We start from the raw sequence: 20,520 nt of genomic DNA, 5'->3' as shown, positions 1-20,520 counted from the left end.
AACCCACCAGTTGCTGAAACCCTTATGCCATGCCCTTGTTACCTCCATACTCAATTATTCCAACACATTGCTGAGGAGTGCCACCATCTTCCACCTGCCATAAACTGGAGCTTGTCCAAAACTCTGCTGTCATATACCCTAACTTGCAACGAGCCCAGTTCACTCATTACCCCTGTGCTCGCAGATTGTCTTCTGGTCTAATCCTTCAAATCCTTCCAGGGCCTATCCCTCCTCCCCCTTCCTTTCTCTGCAATCTCCTACAACTCTTGAAGGGCTCTGTGCTCTTCCAACTCTGGCCTCTTGCATGTCTTCTCCTTTCACCCCACCATTGGCATCTGTGGCTTCAGCTGCCTGGACCCTAATCTGTGGAATCCCCTCCCTAAACATCTCTGCTTCTCTCCCCTCCTTTGAGATGCTCCTTAGAACATACATCTGACCAAGCTTGTGGTAATATCTGCTAATAGTTCAGTATCAAATTTTGTATGATTACATTCCTGTGGGACATTTTACATTAAAGATGCTATATAAATGCAAGTTTTTATTTTATGGTAATTACATTTGGCCTAGTGATCTTGCACTAAGGAAGGAGAAATAGGTGAGAGAGACTACTTGGTCTGAATGTGTGGATGGGGTCAAACTCCATCCTGGTGCCCAAGCCCCACTCAATCACCTTCAAGATTCACACTCGAGTAGTCATCATTTAGACAAGAGGAAGTGGCCAGTGTTCGTAAAGATTTTGAGAAAGAGGAGAAGACAGAGGAATTTATTATTCAACGTAACGACTATGACTGCACTTTCTCCAGAGTAACAAGACCTCAGGGTGGTGATCAGGAACAAACAACTGCATCAATGCACACCCCTACCTGTTGCCAGAAGATGCCTGATGGGCAGGCCTGTGATCCCACCTCCTTGGACACCGCCATACTCAGCGGACTCTGGAGCTCCGCGCACCCTGAGTGTTCGCCATTCTCCAGCTCCTGTCGTGAACAGCTCCGTGCGTACTGCACGGAGGGAGAGGTGTTGAGCTGTTGAGGACTCTGCACTGTAGCACAAAGAAGAAAGTCAATAATCAGCTGGTAAATCAACCAAACTCAGGGCCCGTGCAAAAACTATGTGGCCTGGTGGTAACATCACTGGACAAGTAATCCAGAGGCCCAGGCTAATTCTCTGGGGACATGGGTTCAAATCCCACCATGGCAGCCGGTAGAATTAATAAATCTGGAATATAAAGCCAGTCTCAGTAATGGTAACTGTGACTATGAAACTATCATTGATTTTAGTAAAAACCCATCTGGTTCACTAATGTCCTTGAGGGAAGGAAATCTGCCGTCCTTACCCAGTCTGGCCTACATGTGACTCCAGACCCACAGCAATGTGGTTGGCTCTTAACTGCCCCTCTGAAATGGCCGAGCAAACCACTCAGTTCAAGGGCAATTAGGGATGGGCAACAAAAGGCTGGCCTTGCCAGCGACGCCCGCGTCCCATGAAAGAGCAAAGAAAAATTATTCAACCCAACAGGTGGCTATACCAGTATTTATAACCACACAAATCTCCTCCCTCCTTCATCTCACCCGTACAACATCTCCTTCTATTCCTCTCTTCCTCCTGTTAATCCAGCTTCTCCTTAAAATGCATCTATTGGATTTATTAGTGACCATGTTATATTTATAGTCCCTAGTTTTGGTCTCCTGCAAATGGAAACATCTCTACGCCTGCCCTTTCATATCTTAAAGTTTCCTCTTGTTTTGGGCATTAACAGTTTTGTTAGTTCCATTGATTTAAATGGGTTCCATCTCTCTGCACAATGTTTGCATCTAACTCAGGCCTTAACAAGTAAAGTACTCCAAACAGCAGCTTGAATGGACTTCCTTAGGTAGGATACTGCAGAAGCCATTCGGAACTAGAAGGTGTCCCAGAAAACAGTGGTGCAGTGAGGAGCTGGCTGATCTTTTCTTTTTGTGATGTTGGTTTGTGGGAGAAATGTTGGCCAGGGCATTGAGAGAATACCCCCGTCAATGAAACCGTGCACTTAAAACACTCGAATAGCCTGATAAACAGGAGGATGGTACCTGTTCCGCTATTGTAGCGCTACCTGCTAAGAGCCAGTAGGTGAATGGTGGGTGAGATGAAGTAGGGTGGGAAGAGGTTCATGGGAAATATAAACGCCAAAATGAACCAGTTATTCCTGCTGTAAATATGATGTAATCTCATAGAATTTAAGGTCACTGGAACTATACCCCGTCATTGCTATTCCATAATGATGTCCCACTTTAACCTGACTGAAAATGTAAAGGCTGATATTGATAGCCTTTACCTGGGTAACACAATCATGAATATGGAACAACGATGAGTAAATGGAGTTGAGATGGCTGAATGGCTCCTGTTGTTCTAATGCGAAGAAAGATGGTGGGGGTTTCTCCCTTGTGTTTTAATATTCTGTCACACACACCAGCTCCTCACTAGTTGATAACCTCATCCAAGTTTTTATATATTCATAATGACTTCCATAACCGAACAAAAACAATACAGCGTTTAAGCTCTCTGACATCTGGTGCTGACACCCCTCACTGTAATACTCTGATACAATACACACCCTATCTGTAACACAGTGACATACCCCATACCCCTCACTGTAACACTCTGATACAATACACACCCTATCTGTAACACACTGACATACCCCATACCCCTCACTGTAACACTCTGACATATCCCACACCCCTCACTGTAACACTCTGACATATCCCACACCCCTCACTGTAACACTCTGACATATCCCACACCCCTCACTGTAACACTCTGATACAATACACACCCTATCTGTAACACATTGACATATCCCACACCCCTCACTGTAACACTCTGATACAATACACACCCTATCTGTAACACACTGACATATCCCACACCCCTCCCTGTAACACTGATATATCCCACACCCCTCACTGTAACACTCTGATACAATACACACCCCTCACTGTAACACTCTGATGCAATACACACCCTATCTGTAACACACTGACATACCCCATACCCCTCACTGTAACACTCTGACATATCCCACACCCCTCACTAACACGCTGACATATCCCACACCCCTCACTGTAACACTCTGATACAATACACACCCTGTCTGTAACACACTGACATATCCCACACCCCTCCCTGTAACACTCTGATACAATACACACCCCTCACTGTAACACACTGATACAATACACACCCCTCCCTGTAACACTCTGATACAATACACACCCCTCACTGTAACACACTGACATATCCCACACCCCTCCCTGTAACACTCTGATACAATACACACCCCTCACTGTAACACTCTGATACAATACACACCCGAACTGTAACACACTGACATATCCCACACCCCTCACTGTAACACTCTGATATATCCCACACCCCTCACTGTAACACTCTGATATACCCCACACCCCTCACTGTAACACTCTGATATACCCCACACCCCTCACTGTAACACTCTGATATATCCCACACCCCTCACTGTAACACTCTGATATATCCCACACTCCTCACTGTAACACTCTGATATACCCCACACCCCTCACTGTAACACTCTGATATATCCCGCACCCCTCACTGTAACACTCTGATATATCCCACACCCCTCACTGTAACACTCTGATATATCCCACACCCCTCACTGTGATTCCTGGCACGCCATGAACTGTAGTACAAGCTGCAGTACAGGAGAAGATCAGGTACCTGGTGAGCTGTGAGTGGGCTGCTGGTACAGCTGGTGTGTCAGGGTGTCTCTCTGCTGTCCTTGTACCCTGTAGTGTTGTCTTTCACCGTACAGGTATTGAGGTGGTGCATTGAGCGAGTGGTGGAATTGCTCGAACTTTCCTGGCTGACACTGATGCTGGAGGACGGAGCGCTGGGCTGGATCCCTGCTGATCTGTGCCATCTGCATGTGCTGCAGCAGATGGTGGTGACTCGGCTGCTGCATCTGGTGATAGTGGCTCATCTGGTGCTGGCTGTCACTCTGCTGCTTGGCCTCTCCTGAGGGCTTATGGAGCTGCTGTTGCTGCATTGGGACCGTGGGCTGCTGCAGGATATCCTGTGCCATCTGCTGGGTGACAGTGGGCATCTGCTGCTGCTGCTGCTGCTGCTGCTGCTGTAGCCCTGTCAAGCGCCGCAGCTGGGGATAGGTGTAGTGCAGCGATTGTGGAAGCATGACTTTAGGCTGCTGGGTTGTGGGCATACACGGCAAGTGCTGGGGCAATCTGGGGTGGGGGTAGCGGTGCGCTGGAGGCTTCTCGGAAAGCATCTGGCGCAGCGTGACGTTCTGGGCATAGTTGCCCATCACACTGGAGCCGTGAACGAGGGAGTGCCGGTTGGCAAAGGCTTCGTTAAACGAGTCCAACTTCCCATCCGTCCGTTTAGGCAGCTGGTTCTCGCATTGCTCAAAGGGGAGACCGTAGGTATACCCACTCGCTGCCCTCACCAGCCTGGGATTGCCAGGTTCTTGCTTCACGTTCACTTGGCTGCCCATATCCGAGTGGCTCCAGCCAGTGTTCCCAGCCAGCTCCATCCCCTTGTGTCCGTCCATTCCCAGCCTGTCGTCCGTGGGGTCAGGATCAAAGCAGGGCGAGGCGGGAGAGTTGGTCTCCGGGACACCCTCCAGTCCAAGCGCGTGCGAGAGGCTGCCGTCCATCCCGGGCAGAGGGCCGCACTGCCCCTGGTGATGCTGAAAGAAGAGCAGTCCCACTCCCTCGCTGGTCTCCGGCTGGCTCAGCTGCTGGTCGCCCATGGCTTGACACCCCTCTGGCTAATCCGCGTAGGCCAATAGAATCTGGAGGTCATCAGTCACCGGAGCCCTGAGCTGAAACAAAGATGAGGAATGAATCACCAATCAGGAAGTTTTAACAATTTGGGAGATTTCCCACACCGCGGATTGGAGTTGGGGTGCGGGTTTGGAGGTGTACCCCATTGAGAAGGTGCAGGAATGTGGGGGAGTGCACCCCTCTGTGGGTAGGAGGGTGGGGGGAGGAATGGCTTCTTGCAATTGCTCTTGGGACATATTTCCATACAGAGAGCAGTCTGCTGTCAGTCAGGGAAGGGGACCATGGACAGGAGTCCCAGGAAAGAACCTGGGTTCTCTGGCCAATTCAGCAGAGCTCAGCTGCTGGCTGGTGGCTGCCCTGGCACAGGCGGTGTGTCCAGGCTGTGTTGGTGTGCTGCATCGACACGCCAGGGAGCAGAGATTGAGGTCCCTATCTGAGGTCTGGATGACTCTCTGCTCACTGGGCTGAGAGATTACAAGAGATTTTATGAATTGGCTGAGAGAACGCACTATTGGAACAATCACAGTTCAGGTGGCAGAGTTTTCAAATCAGACTTCTGGTCAAATGCTTTTAGCAAATTGAGATTGAATCTGATGGCTTGTGGAGACACCCGAATACATTGTGAAAAATCTTTTCTACTGCAATGGATGGTGGGGAATAATTCAGATCAGGAGCCTTTCCGGGGATGTGTTTTGTCAAATGAATTCCCTCCACTGAACAGACAGACATCAACCAATGTTACTTCTCACTAATGTTCATTCACTAATACTTGGATCTCATTACGCTCAACGCAGTCTTAATTTACTATTTGGCAAAATTTTCTGCTCACCAGAGTGCGGGACATTAGTGGCTGGAAATGGAAAATTTCTCTCCACATTTTATTATGTTCCTTCATCCCACATGTAACATCAAACACTCCCAGGGCAGGTACAGCACGGGGTTAGATACAGAGTAAAGCTCCCTTTACACTGTCCCCATCAAACACTCCTAGGACAGGTACAGCACGGGGTTAGATACAGAGTAAAGCTCCCTCTATGCTGTCCCCATCAAACACTCCCAGGACAAGTACAGCACGGGGTTAGATACAGAGTAAAGCTCCCTCTACACGGTCCCCATCAAACACTCCCAGGACAGGTACAGCACGGGGTTAGATACAGAGTAAAGCTCCCTCTACACTGTCCCCATTAAACACTCCCAGGAGAAGTACAGCACGGGGTTAGATACAGAGTAAAGCTCCCTCTACACTGTCCCCATCAAACACTCCCAGGCCAGGTACAGCACGGGGTTAGATACAGAGTAAAGCTCCCTCTACACTGTCCCCATCAAACACTCCCAGGACAAGTACAGCACGGGGTTAGATACAGAGTAAAGTTCCCTTTATACTGTCACATCAAACACTCCCAGGGCTAGTACAGCACGGGGTTAAATTGGAGTAAAGCCACTCCTACACTGTCCGCATTAAACACTCCCAGGACCAGGGTGGTTAACAATGAGGTTGAGTGTCTTGGGCTACAGGAAGATATAGACGGGGTGGCCAAATGGGCTGATAAGTGGCAGATGGAATTTAACCCTGAAAAGTGTGAGGTGATACACTTTGGAAGGAGTAATTTGACAAGGAAGTATTCAATGAACAGCATGACACTAGGAAGTTCTGAGGAACAAAGGGACCTTGGCGTGTGTGTCCGTAGATCTCTGAAGGCGGAGGGGCATGTTAGTGGGGTGGTGAAAAAGGCATATAGGACACTTGCCTTTATCAATCGAGGCATAGATTACAAAAGTAGGGAGGTCATGCTGGAGTTGTATAGAACCTTAGTGAGGCCACAGCTGGAGTACTGTGTGCAGTTCTGGTTGCCACATTATAGGAAGGATGTGATTGCACTGGAGGGGGTGCAGAGGAGATTCACTAGGATGTTGCCTGGGATGAAACACTTAAGTTATGAAGAGAGGTTGGATAGACTTGGGTTGTTTTCGTTGGAGCAGAGAAGACTGAGGGGCGACCTGATCGAGGTGAACAAGATTATGAGGGGCATGGACAGGGTGGATAGGGAGCAGCTGTTCCCCTTAGTTGAAGGGTCAGTCACAAAGGGGCATAAGTTCAAGGTGAGGGGCAGGATGTTTAGGGGTGATGTGAGGAAAAACTTTTTTACCCAGAGGGTGATGACGGTCTGGAATGCGCTGCCTGGGAGGGTGGTGGAGGCGGGTTGCCTCACATCCTTTAAAAAGTACCTGGATGAGCACTTGGATGTCATAACGTTCAAGGCTATGGGCCAAGTGCTGGTAAATGGGATTAGGGTAGGTAGATCAGGTGTTTCTCACGTGTCGGTGCAGACTTGTTGGGCCGAAGGGCCTCTTCTGCACCGTGATTCTGTGATCAGTACAGCACGGGGTTAGATACAGAGTAAAGCTCCCTCTACACCGTCCCCATCAAACACTCCCAGGACAGGTACAGCACGGGGTTACATACAGAGTAAAGCTCCCTCTACACTGTCTCCATCAAACACTCCCAGGACAGGTACAGCACGGGGTTAGATACAGAGTAAAGCTCCCTCTACACTGTCCCCATCAAACACTCCCAGGACAGGTACAGCACGGGGTTAGATATAGAGTAAAGCTTGCTCTACACCGTCCCCATCAAACACTCCCAGGACAGGTACAGCACAGGGTTAGATACAGAGTAAAGCTCCCTCTACACTGTCCCCATCAAACACTCCCAGGACAGGTACAGCACGGGGTTAGATACAGAGTAAAGCTCCCTCTACACTGTCCCCATCAAACACTCTATAGATCCATAACCAGCTTGAGATTCAATCAAACAGAAGTGATTTTCAATCAATCATTTGATGCAGAATTTCCGAATTGAAAGGTCAGCAATATGTTAACCTGTGCAGTCTGCTGCAGAAGTGGTGAATTTGCCATGGATGGCTTTTGATTTGTACTCTCCATTTTTTCCCTGTTTTCCGGGTCTGGATGTGTAGATCCCTTTAGCTGCCCTGCTTTACTGATGGTCTTTTGCTCCAAGTCTTCAGCTATGCCACATGTGACACTGGTGAACCCGGATGGCATGCTGTGACCGACTCTGGGTCACCCTCACCATGGCGGAACCTTCCTGGTGGCTGGCGTCTGACAAGGGTCTCCCCGTACAGGTGCTTCAGCGGCAGCAGTTGGGATTGGGATGGTCAGGATTGGCAGAGAAAGCGGTCTGAGGAGTTGTGTGGTGTTGGGAATATTTTATTAATTTGGTGCCATGATTGTGGCCAGGTTATTATTCTTCAATATTATCGTATGAATTCACTGGTCACGACTACACTGAACAGAATAAACCCAAAATTGGGCTCAATGAACAACTGGAACTAGCATTTATATAGCCCAAATTCTCTTCCTTGTTTTCAAATCCCTCCATGCCTTTGCCCCTCCGTATCTCTGAAATCTCCACAAAGCCTTGGAGATCTCTCCTCCAATTCGGTCGTCTTGCGCATACCTGATTTTAATCACTCCGCCAGTGGCCGCCTGGGCTTTAAGCTTTGGAGTTCTCTTCCTAAACCTGTCCGTCTCTCTGATGACCATATGTCAATCAGCACCTGAGAAAGAAAAGGAAAATTTCAGTGTAGATTCCGTTTACTGTATCGGATGCTGACACCCCTACAGTTTTATGACAGTTTCTTTACTCACGACTTTGCTCCTGGTCCTTAAGCAGGTCCTTGGGGAAACACAGTCTAACGTAATAAACAGGAAGGATGGAAGAAAGACTCCAGTTTATATGGTGACTTGCACCACGTCAGAATGTTTCATAGAAAATGAAGCGTTTTTGACGCGTGGCCCGTGTTGTAAGGTAGAAAATGCAGCAGTCGATTTGAGACTTGACATTTGATCTCCTTCCAATAGTGGCCTCGGGTCTTTTAAACACACCCAAGTGGGTTGACGGAGCCTCATTTTGAAGTCCCATTCAAAGATGGGACTCCAACGGAATCGCATTCTCCCATTCGTGCCCCTCTGACAGTCCCTCAGTACTGATCCTCCAATAGTGTAGCGCTCCCTCAGTACTCCCTCAGTACTGACTCTCCAACAGAGCGGCACTGCCACAGTTCTCACCCTCCGACAGTGCGTTGTTCTCTCAATACTGACTCCCCGACTGTGCAGCGCTCTCTCAGTACTGACCCCTCCTGACAGTGCATTGCTCCCTCAGCACTGACCCTCCGACAGTGCGGTGCTCCCTGAGCACTGAATCTCTGACAGTGCGGTGCTCTCTCAGTACTGACTCTCTGACAGTGCGACGCTCCCTCAGTACTGACCCTCCGACAGTGCGGCGCTCCCTCAGTACTGACCCTCCGACAGTGCGGCACTCCCTCAGCACTGACGCTGCGACAGTGCGGCTGTCCCTCAGCACTGACCCTCCGACAGTGCGGCACTCCCTCAGCACTGACACTCCGACAGTGCGGCTCTCCCCCAGTACTGACCCTCCGACAGTGCGGCACTCCCTCAGCACTGACGCTGCGACAGTGCGGCTGTCCCTCAGCACTGACCCTCCGACAGTGCGGCACTCCCTCAGCACTGACACTCCGACAGTGCGGCTCTCCCCCAGTACTGACCCTCCGACAGTGCGACGCTCCCTGAGCACTGACCCTCCGACAGTGCAGCGCTCCCTCAGCACTGACCCTCCGACAGTGCGGTGCTCCCTCAGTACTGACCCTCTGACAGTGCGGCGCTCCCTCAGCACTGACCCACCAACAGTGCGGCACTCCCTCAGTACTGACCCTCCGACAGTGCGGAGCTCCCTCAGCACAGACCCTCCGACAGTGCGGCACTCCCTCAGTACTGACCCTCTGACAGTGTGGCGCTCCCTCAGTACTGACCCTCTGACAGTGCGGCGCTCCCTCAGTACTGACCCTCCGACAGTGCGGCGCTCCCTCAGCACTGACCCTCCGACAGTTCAGCACTCCCTCAGCACTGACCCTCCGACAGTGCAGCGCTCCCTCAGCACTGACACTCCGACAGTGCGGCGCTCACTCATTGGGACCATCAGCTTGGATTATGGGGTTTAGGTCTCGTGAACGGAGCTTGAACCTATGACATTTTGTCTAAGAGACAATAGTTTTAGCCAGTGAATCACAGCTGACCCTGGTCTACCAGTGTCAGTAAAGTGCCTGAACCCTGTGCTCCCTTAGGTTGTCTGGTTCCAGAGGCTGAAGGGGCTCATGAACTGAACTATCCCATCTTCTGAGGAATTTCTATTTTGAATTTTCAGATTTTGTGTCATTTTTAAACAAAAAGAACAGAAGAATTCCAAGGTAGAGAAAAGCCGAGGTCTATCCAGTCTGCTACCATCCTGGTAATGACCAAAATACTGATAACTATTGGCTAATCTTGTTTATCAGTGTCTACTGCTAAGTCTATGACAGACCCATACACGGGGCAAGGAAAACCCTCAGTGCTGGAGAACTTTAGTAACCATAGGTCCAAAATCACCTGTTCCGCCCAAGCTACATTTTACTCACCAACATCATGTCTCCCGTTACGCATTTACTGGACCCCAAAATATTATTTTCTGAAGGATATTCATCTACTTTGCATTTGAATGTGCCAGTACTGACTGCTGTCACTGTCTCCCAGTGTGAAGCGTACACAACAATGGAAACATTAATTTTTAGCCTCCACCATACATGGGGCTGTTTCACACTGAACTTTTTCTGACCCTGTTCTGTGCAGGTCAGTCTCTGGTTAGTATTACATTGTATATATGACACAGAATCAGGCCATTTAGCCCAACAGCTCCCTGCCATTTTCTCTGCTCCACATGAGCCTCATTCCACCCCCTCTTCATCTCTCCCTATCATTCTATTCCTTCCCCCCTCATGTGTTTATCCAGTTCCCCCGCTTAAATGTATCTAAAACATTCATCTCAACCACTTCTGGTAGTGAGTTCCATATTCTCCCCACTCTCTGGGTATGGAACTTTCTCCTGCATTCCCCATTGGATTTGTTGGTGACTGTCTTTATATTGATGACCCCGAATTCTGGTCTCCCGCACATCTTGCCTACATCTACCCTATCGAAACCCCGTTCATTATTTTAAATACTTCTATCGGGTCATCCCTCAGCCTTCTCTTTCCTGGAGACGACAGGCCCTGCCCATTGAATCACTCTTAATAGGCGTAACTTCTCACTTCTGGTATCACCCTTGTCAATCTCTTCTCAAGTTTTTCTGTATCCTTTCATATAACATAGGGACCAGAACTGTTCACAGTGCTCAAAGTATGGCCTAGCAAAGTCTGTATATATGGGATTGTATAGCTCCATACAAAGTTAACAGAACCTTTTGGCTTTTCACGTCGTTGGAGTGTCTTGGGATTGCCAATCACAGAGGCCAATAATTCTGACCCGAGGATTGGTAATAATAGTTCATGGGGCTTTGAGATTAAATCCCTGCGTAACCCGTAAAGATTCCTTCCCCATTCTCAAACCGTGAGTAGGTAGCAAGTGAGAGGGAAGTGTCCATCTATACATCCCTCACCTGCTGGCTGAAACAGACCAGTGTCACCAAGCGAGGAAATAAACGGGGATTAATACGGGCTGGGAGTGGGGCTAAAGAAAGAGTCTGAATAACAACTGCCACCAAAAGCCAACTCCTAATTGTACAGTGCCACATGTCGCAGGCACTGACCTTTAGCTTCAGTTATGGAGTCTTGTCTTCACAGCTATTTCTACCTGAGAACCACGCTGGTTTGGGGCAGCTCGACAGACTGACCAAAGCAGCAGTGAACGTACTCGTGGAAAGTTTCCAGTAAAGGTTCTTTCGGGTTTGAATGGGGAGTTATTTCTAAGTCCATCTTATTGCATATTGTATTTTAAAATTGCCACCATATATTTCACCACATCACCTACCTGAGAAAATTGCTACAAATTGATCACAGTTTGTTTTTTTTTATGATTGAAGGACTAACTTACCAGAGTTGTTGGTAGTCGAAGTTGCTCTACACTACAGCTGTTAAGCTCTCCCTCCATGTCTAGGCTGTCTAAAGTTGGAAATAGTTTACACTAACCTTCTGCAGGTAGGTCTGAGACTCACCCATCTCGTGGTTTCGTTCTGTTTGCTATATTTCCCCCCCCCTCAGGACTCTTAATTTATGTCTTTTGTTCCCCTCTTTCTTTTGCTTAAGTTTGCTAATCTTATTGGGTGACTAACCTCTCTTGAAGCTACACTGTGAGGCTGAACGAGACGGCATTTCCTTCCTCCTGTGACCGCAGTACTTATGCTATCTTGAAAAGTCATATCTGCTCGAATCCTCGCCTTGTTTTTCTGTTGACTCCTATGGGTGCGTTGACACTTCTGTATCTCTGACTGCTTCTGGGCAGCTGTGTACGCTAACTCTCGTCAGGTATGTCTCGGCAGGTCAGAGAGCTTCCAAACCAGCCACGTTTCTAGGGTGCTGTGGGCCGCTTTTAAAGTGCCTTTTGATATCCAGAGGCCATTCTAGGCCAACACGGATGTGTATCTCACTCAGAGTGTTGACTCTGTACTCATCAACAGAACAGAGTGCAGACACTTAACAACATTGCACTGCACACTAACAGAACACTGGGTGTGTAAGGAGAATGCAGTCTGTGTGTACTCTGGGTGTGTGTTCTGGGTGTGCGCAGTGTGTGTACTGGGTCTGTGAAGGGAGTGCAATGTGTGGACTGGGTGTGTGCAGGGTGTGTAGTGCATGTGTGCAGTGTGTGTGTACTGGGTGTGTAAGGGGCATGTGCAAGGTGTGTGATTATGTGTACTGGATACATAAGGATTTGTGTACTGGATGTGTGCGGCATGTGAACTGGGTGCGTAAAAGTGTGCATACGGGGTGTTTAAAGGTGTGTGTGCAGGGTGTGTACTGGGTGTTTGCAGTATGTGCACTAAGCTCGTACTGGGTGTATGCAATGTGTGCACTGAGTGTGTGCACTGAGTTTGTGCAGGGTGTGTGCAGTGTGTGTACTGGGTGTGTGCAGTGTGTGCACTGAGCTTGTGCAGGGTGTGTATTGGGTGTGTGTAGCGTGTGCACTGAACTTGTGCAGTGTGTGTACTGGGCGTGTGCAGTGTGTGTACTGGACGTGTGTAGTGTGTGTACTGAGCATATGCAGTGTGTGTACTGGGTGTTTGCAATACATGTACTGAGCATGTGCAGGGTGTATATTGGGTGTGTGCAGTGTGTGTACTGAGCATATGCAGTGTGTGTACTGGGTGTTTGCAATACATGTACTGAGCATGTGCAGGGTGTGTATTGGGTGTGTGCAGTATGTGCACTGAACTTGTGCAGTTTCTGTACTGGGCGTGTGCAGTGTGTGTACTGGGCGTGTGTAGTGTGTGTACTGAGCATATGCAGTGTGTGTACTGGGTGTTTGCAATACGTGTACTGAGCATGTGCAGGGTGTGTATTGGGTGTGTGCAGTATGTGCACTGAACTTGTGCAGTGTGTGTACTGGGTGTGTGCAGTATGTGCACTGAGCTTGTGCAATGTGTGTACTGGGCGTGTGTAGTGTGTGTACTGGGTGTGTGTAGCGTGTGCACTGAGCTTGTGCAGTGTGTATACTGGGTGTGTGCAGTATGTGCACTAAGCTTGTGCAAGGTGTGCACTGGGTGTGTGCAGTGTGTGTACTGAGTATGTGCAGGGTGTGTAAAGATGTTTGTGCTGGGTGTGTGCAGTGTGCTTACTGGATGTGTAAGCTGAGTGCATTGTGTGTACTGGGTGTGTAAAGGTGTGTGAACTGGGCGTGTAAAGGTATGTACTAGGTGTGTGCACTGGTTGCGTGATGGTGTAGACTGTAAATGTGTGCTATAAATTTAAGGGAGTGTGTCCTGATTGTGCAGTTGGTGTGCTGTGTGAGTGACCATAAGACCATAAGACATAGGAGCAGAAATTAGGCCATTCGGCCCATCGAGTCTGCTCCGCCATTCAATCATGGCTGATAAGTTTCTCAACCCCATTCTCCCGCCTTCTCCCTGTAACCTTTGATCCCCTTACCAATCAAGAACCTGTCTATCTCGGTCTTAAATACACTCAATGACCTGGCCTCCACAGCCTTCTGCGGCAATGAATTCCATAGATTCACCACTCTCTGGCTAAAGAAGTTTCTCCTCATCTCTGTTCTAAAAGGTCTTCCCTTTACTCTGAGGCTGTGCCCTCGGGTCCTAGTCTGTCCTACTAATGGAAACATCTTCCCCACGTCCCAATCTATCCAGGCCTTTCAGTGTTCTGTGAGTTTCAATCAGATCCCCCTCATCCTTCTAAACTCCACCGAGTATAGACCCAGAGTCCTCAAACGTTCCTCATATGTTAAGCCTTTCATTCCTGGGATCATTCTTGTGAACCTCCTCTGGACCCTCTCCAGGGCCAGCACATCCTTCCTGAGATACGGGGCCCAAAATTGCTCACAATATTCTAAATGTGGTCTGACCAGAGCCTTATAAAGCCTCAGCAGCACATCCCTGCTTTTATATTCTAGTCCTCGCGAAATAAATGCCAACATTGCATTTGCCTTCCTAACTACCGACTCAACCTGCAAGTTAACCTTAAGAGAATCCTGGACTAGGACTCCCAAGTCCCTTTGCACTCCAGATTTCTGAATTCTCTCCCCATTTAGAAAATAGTCTATGCCTCTATTTTTCCTACCAAAGTGCATGACCTCACACTTCCCCACGTTGTATTTCATCTGCCACTTCTTTGCCCATTCTCCTAACCTGTCCAAATCCTTCTGCAGCCTCCCCGCCTCCTCAATACTACCTGTCCCTCCACCTATCTTTGTATCATCTGTAAACTTAGCCAGGATGCCCTCAGTTCCTTCATCTAGATCATTAATGTATAAAGTGAAAAGTTGTGGTCCAACACTGACCCCTGTGGAACTCCACTAGTCACCGGCCGCCATCCTGAGAAGGACCCCCTTATCCCCACTCTCTGCCTCCTGCCAGACAGCCAATCTTCTATCCATGCTAGTACCTTGCTTCTAACACCATGGGCTCTTATCTTACTGAGCAGCCTCCTGTGCGGCACATTGTCAAAGGCCTTCTGGAAGTCCAAGTAGATAACATCCATTGGCTCTCCTTTGTCTAACCTACTCATTACCTCCTCAAAGAATTCTAACAGATTTGTCAGGCATGACCTCCCCTTGATGAAACCAAGCTGACTTTGCCTGATTTTACCATGCACTTCCAAGTTTTCTGAAATCTCATCCTTAATACTGGACTCTAAAATCTTACCAATGACCGAGGTCAGGCTAATCGGCCTGTAATTTCTCGTCTTTTGCCTCCCTCCCTTCTTAAACAGGGGGGTTACATTAGCGATTTTCCAGTCCTCTGGGACCCTCCCTGACTCCAGTGATTCCTGAAAGATCACCACTAACGCCTCCACTATCTCTTCAGCTATCTCCTTCAGAACTCTGGGGTGTAATCCATCTGGTCCAGGTGATTTATCCACCTTCAGACCTTTTAGTTTTCCTAGCACCTTCTCCTTGGTAATGGCCACCATACTCACCTCTGCCCCCCGACTCTCTTGAACTTTGGGGATGTCACTCGTGTCTTCCACTGTGAAGACTGACGCAAAGTACCTATTCAGTTCCTCCGCCATTTCCTTGTTCTCCACTACTACTTCTCCAGCGTCATTTTCCAGCGGCCCAATGTCCACTTTTGCCTCTCTCTTACCCTTTATATATCTAAAAAACTCTTGCAATCTTCTTTTATATTTCTGGCTAGTTTACCCTCATATTTAATCTTCTCCCTCCTTATTTCTTTTTTAGTTGTCCTCTGTTGGTCTTTGACGGCTTCCCAATCCCCTGGTTTCCCACTGCTCTTCGCCGCATTGTATGCTTTCTCTTTAGCTTTTATGCTGTCCCTGACTTCCCTTGTCAGCCATGGTTGCCTCGTCCTCCCTTTAGTATGCTTCTTCTTCCTAGGGATGAATTTTTGTTGTGTCTCCCAAATTACTCCCAGAAACTCCTGCCATTGCTGTTCCACTGTCTTTCCTGCTAGGCTCATCTCCCAGTCAATTCTGGCCAGCTCCTCCCTCATGCCTCTGTAGTTGCCTTTATTCAACTGTAATACCATTATATCTGATTCCAGCTTTTTCCTCTCAAATTGCAGGGTAAATTCTATCATATTATGGTCACTTCCTCCTAAGGGTTCCTTCAACTTAAGCTCCCTTATCAAATCTGCCTCATTACACATCACTAAATCTAGAATTGCCTGTTCCCTAGTGGGCTCCACCACAAGCTGCTCCAAAAAGCCATCTCGTAGACATTCCACAAATTCCTTTTCTTGGGATCCACTACCAACCTGATTTTCCCAGTCTACCTGCATATTGACATCCCCCATGATCACTGTAACCTTGCCTTTCTTACATGCCTTTTCTATCTCCTGGTGTATCTTGTGCCCCACATCCTGACTACTGTTCGGAGGCCTGTACATAACTCCCATTATGGTTTTTTTACCTTTGCGGTTCCTCAACTCTACCCACACAGATTCTACATCTGACCCTAAATCATTTCTTGCTATCAATTTAATTTCATTTCTTACTAACAAAGCAACTCCACCCCCTCTGCCAACCTGCCTATCTTTTCGATAGGATGTATATCCTTGGATATTTAGCTCCCAGTCCTGATCCTCTTGCAGCCATGTCTCCGTAATGCCCACCACATCATACCTGCCAATTTCAATATTCGCCACAAGCTCATTTACCTTATTTCGTATACTGCGTGCATTCAGATACAACAATTTCAGGCTTGTATTTCCTGACCCCTTTCTCATTGTCGTTCCTTTATCTGATGTGCTTGAAGTTAGATTCCTAGCCCTTTCCAAACACTCTGTCCTATTTTGTGTTCTGGAGACTTTAATAGCCTCTCCTGGGCTCTCCTTTCTTTTCAGTTTTTTCGTAATTTTCCATGAAGTTGAATCCACGCCCCCACACGCTAACCTGCTGCTTTGTTTCCCATTAGTCATACTTCTTGGAGTTTTACCCTTCCCTCCCCCCCCCCCCCCCCACTTTCTAGTTTAAAGTCCTGTTGACCACCCTATTTACCCTTTTCGCTAGAACATTGGTCCCAGATCGGTTCAGGTGGAGACCCTCCCAAAGGTACAGATCCCTCCTGTTCCAATACTGATGCCAGTGCCCCACGAAATGGAACCCCTCTTTCCCGCACCACTCCTTTAGTGAGTGGTGCGGGAAAGAGGGGTTCCATTTCGAGTGAGCACTGACTACGAGTACTGAGGGATGGTGAGTGTGAGTGAGTGTGTAGGATGTTACTGCATGTACTCTAGGTGTGAGTGGGTCCACACCAGTGGTGTTTATGCTCCAAATGAGCCTTCTCCGTGTCTTCAATCACCTGATCAGCATACCCTTCTATCCCGAATTTCCGATTGGATTTATTAGTGACAATCTTATACTTATGTCCCCCAGTTCTGGTCATCCCCTGCAAGTGGAAACATCTTTTCTATATTTAACCTATCAAACTCTTTAAGGTCACCCCTCGGCCTTGTCTTTTCTAGATAAAAGTGCCCCAGCCTGTTCAATCTATCCTGATAGTTCTAACCTTTCGCATCATCCTTGTAAATCAACAGCCATTGATTGAATAAGTCCAAGTTCCATTTTTGAATTCATAGAATGGTGGAATTTTGTGATCCTGTTGAATCAGTCACCTGAAATTGCTGAATTGGTGCCATTGCAATTAAATCCTTAATATCCAACACTTGGGGATCTTGCCTCAGTGTCCAATATCCATGCAGAGGCCAAGATGTTTTAAATCCTTTCACAGGATGTGGGCATCGCTGGCTAGGCCAGGATTTATTGCCCATCCCTAATTGCCTCTTGAGAAGATGGTGATGAACCACCTTCTTGAGCCGCTGCAGTCCATATGGTGTAGGTACACCCACAGTGCTGTTAGGGAGGGAGTTCCAGGATTTTGACCCAGCAACAGTGAAGGAACGGCTGATATATTTCCAAGTCAGGCTCAGAGGGGAACTTATACATGGTGATGGTTCCCGTGCTGCCCCTGTCCTTCTAGGTGGTAGAGGTCATGAGCTTGGAAAGCACTGTCAAAGGAGGCTTGGCGAGTTGTTAGTGAAGTCTTACCAAACAGCTCCCAACTCAGGCAGTAGAGAGGGAATCTTTTCCCAGAGTGCTGGATTGGGGCAGTAGAGAGGGAATCTTTTCCCAGAGTGCTGGATTGGGGCAGTAGAAAGGGAATCTTTTCCCAGAGTGCTGGATTGGGGCAGTAGAAAGGGAATCTTTTCCCAGAGTGCTGGATTGGGGCAGTAGAGAGGGAATCTTTTCCCAGAGTGCTGGATTGGGGCAGTAGAGAGGGAATCTTTTCCCAGAGTGCTGGATTGGGGCAGTAGAGAGGGAATCTTTTCCCAGAGTGCTGGATTGGGGCAGTAGAAAGGGAATCTTTTCCCAGAGTGCTGGATTGGGGCAGTAGAGAGGGAATCTTTTCCCAGAGTGCTGGATTGGGGCAGTAGGAAGGGAATCTTTTCCCAGAGTGCTGGATTGGGGCAGTAGGAAGGGAATCTTAACCCAGAGTGCTGGATTGGGGCAGTAGGAAGGGAATCTTTTCCCAGAGTGCTGGATTGGGGCAGTAGAAAGGGAATCTTTTCCCAGAGTGCTGGATTGGGGCAGTAGAGAGGGAATCTTTTCCCAGAGTGCTGGACTGGGGCAGTAGAAAGGGAATCTTTTCCCAGAGTGCTGGATTGGGGCAGTAGAAAGGGAATCTTTTCCCAGAGTGCTGGATTGGGGCAGTAGAGAGGGAATCTTTTCCCAGAGTGCTGGATTGGGGCAGTAGAGAGGGAATCTTTTCCCAGAGTGCTGGATTGGGGCAGTAGAAAGGGAATCTTTTCCCAGAGTGCTGGATTGGGGCAGTAGAGAGGGAATCTTTTCCCAGAGTGCTGGATTGGGGCAGTAGAGAGGGAATCTTTTCCCAGAGTGCTGGATTGGGGCAGTAGGAAGGGAATCTTTTCCCAGAGTGCTGGATTGGGGCAGTAGAGAGGGAATCTTTTCCCAGAGTGCTGGATTGGGGCAGTAGAAAGGGAATCTTTTCCCAGAGTGCTGGATTGGGGCAGTAGAGAGGGAATCTTTTCCCAGAGTGCTGGATTGGGGCAGTAGAGAGGGAATCTTTTCCCAGAGTGCTGGATTGGAGCAGTAGAGAGGGAATCTTTTCCCAGAGTGCTGGATTGGGGCAGTAGAGAGGGAATCTTAGAAACATAGAAACTAGGAGCAGGAGTAGGTCGTTTAGCCCTTTGCTAAAGGGCTGCGCCATTCAATATGATCATGGCTGATCCTCTATCACAACGCCATACACCTGCACTCTCCCCATACCCCTTAATGCCTTTATAGTCCAGAAATCTATCTATTTCCTTCTTAAATATATTCAGTGATTTGGCCATCCAGCCCTCTTGTAGAGAATTCCATGGGTTCACCACCCTCTGAGTTTTTTTAATCCATTATCATTCACGGGATGTGGGCTTTGTTGGCTGTGCCAGCATTTATTGCCCTTAAGAAGGTGGTGGTGAGCTGCTTTCTTGAGCCGCTGCAGTCCATGTGGTGTAGGTACACCCACAGTGCTGTTAGGGAGGGAGTTCCAGGATTTTGACCCAGCGACAGTGAAGGAACGGCCGATATATCTCCAAGTCAGGATGGTGAGTGACTTGGAGGGGAACTTCCAGGTGGTGGTGTTCCCATCTATCTGCTGCCCTTGTCCTTCTAGATGGTAGTGGTCATGGGCTTGGGAGGTGCTGTCTAAGGTGCCTTGGTGAGTTACTGCAGTGCATCTTGTAGATGGTACACACACTGCTGCTACTGTGTGCCGGTGGTGGAGGGTGTGAATGTGGGTGGATGTGGTGCCAATCAAGCGGGCTGCTTTTTCCTGGATGGTGTCGAGCTTCTTGAGTGTTGTGGGAACTGCACTAACCAAGGCAAGTGGGGAGTATTCCATCACACTCCTGACTTGTGCCTTGTAGATGGTGAACAGGCTTTGGGGAGTCAGGAGGTGAGTTACTCACCGCAGGATTCCCAGCCTCTGACCTGCTCCTGTAGCCATAGTATTTATATGGCTAATCCAGTTCAGTTTCTGGTCAATGGTAACCCCCAGGATGTTGATAGGGGGATTTAGTGATGGTAATGCCATTGAACGTCAAGGGGCGATGGTTAGATTCTCTCCTGTTGGAGATGGTCATTGCCTGACACTTGTGTGGCCTGAATGTTACTTGCCACTTGTCAGCCCAAGCCTGGATATTGTCCAGGTCTTGCTGCATTTGGACATGGGCTGCTTCTCCTCATCTCAGTCCTAAATGGCCTACCTTGTATCCTGAGACTGTGACCCCCTGTTCCAGAACCCCCCCCACCCACCACTAGCCAGAGGAAATATCATCCCTGCATCCAGTCTGTCCATCCCTGTCAGAATGTTATATGTTTCAATGAGATCTCCTCTCATTCTTCTAACCTCCAATGAATGCAGGCCTAGTCAGCCCAATCTATCCTCATATGACAATCTTTCCATCACAGGAATCAGTCTGGTGAACCTTTGCTGCACTCCCTCTATGGCAAGTATATTCTTTCTTAGGTAAGAAAACCAATACTGCACACGTTTATCCAATTCTCACCAAGGCCCTGTAAAGCTGCAGTAAGACATCCTTGCTCTTGTACTCAAGTCCTCTCACAGTGAAGGCCAACTTACCATTTGCCTTATTAAC

General features: G+C 48.4%; 1 protein-coding gene across 4 annotated transcripts in view; it reads right to left on the bottom strand.

Annotated features, from left to right (window-relative positions):
- Positions 1-12,234, bottom strand: part of LOC144672915 (transcriptional-regulating factor 1-like) — a 40,385-nt gene extending 28,151 nt beyond the window's left edge. For 2 of the 4 annotated variants that reach the window (XM_078534924.1, XM_078534927.1), the window contains exons 1-5: positions 12,001-12,234; positions 11,763-11,830; positions 8,299-8,398; positions 3,739-4,858; positions 864-1,042 (exon numbers count right to left, since the gene is read on the bottom strand). In XM_078534924.1, coding sequence (XP_078391050.1) covers positions 864-1,042; positions 3,739-4,786 — 1,227 coding nt within the window. In that variant the 5' untranslated portion in view covers positions 4,787-4,858; positions 8,299-8,398; positions 11,763-11,830; positions 12,001-12,234. Of the gene's footprint in view, positions 1-863; positions 1,043-3,738; positions 4,859-8,298; positions 8,399-10,312; positions 10,422-11,762; positions 11,831-12,000 lie in introns of those variants that run through there. The other 2 variants (XM_078534925.1, XM_078534926.1) reach the window with 2 other exon arrangements.
- Between the last annotated feature and the right edge of the window lie 8,286 nt (positions 12,235-20,520).

Source organism: Cetorhinus maximus, unplaced genomic scaffold, assembly GCF_964194155.1.
Source record: "Cetorhinus maximus unplaced genomic scaffold, sCetMax3.hap1.1 HAP1_SCAFFOLD_140, whole genome shotgun sequence".
In the NCBI taxonomy this organism is placed as follows: Eukaryota; Metazoa; Chordata; class Chondrichthyes; order Lamniformes; family Cetorhinidae; genus Cetorhinus; species Cetorhinus maximus.
This window is presented reverse-complemented; position numbering and strand designations above follow the sequence as displayed.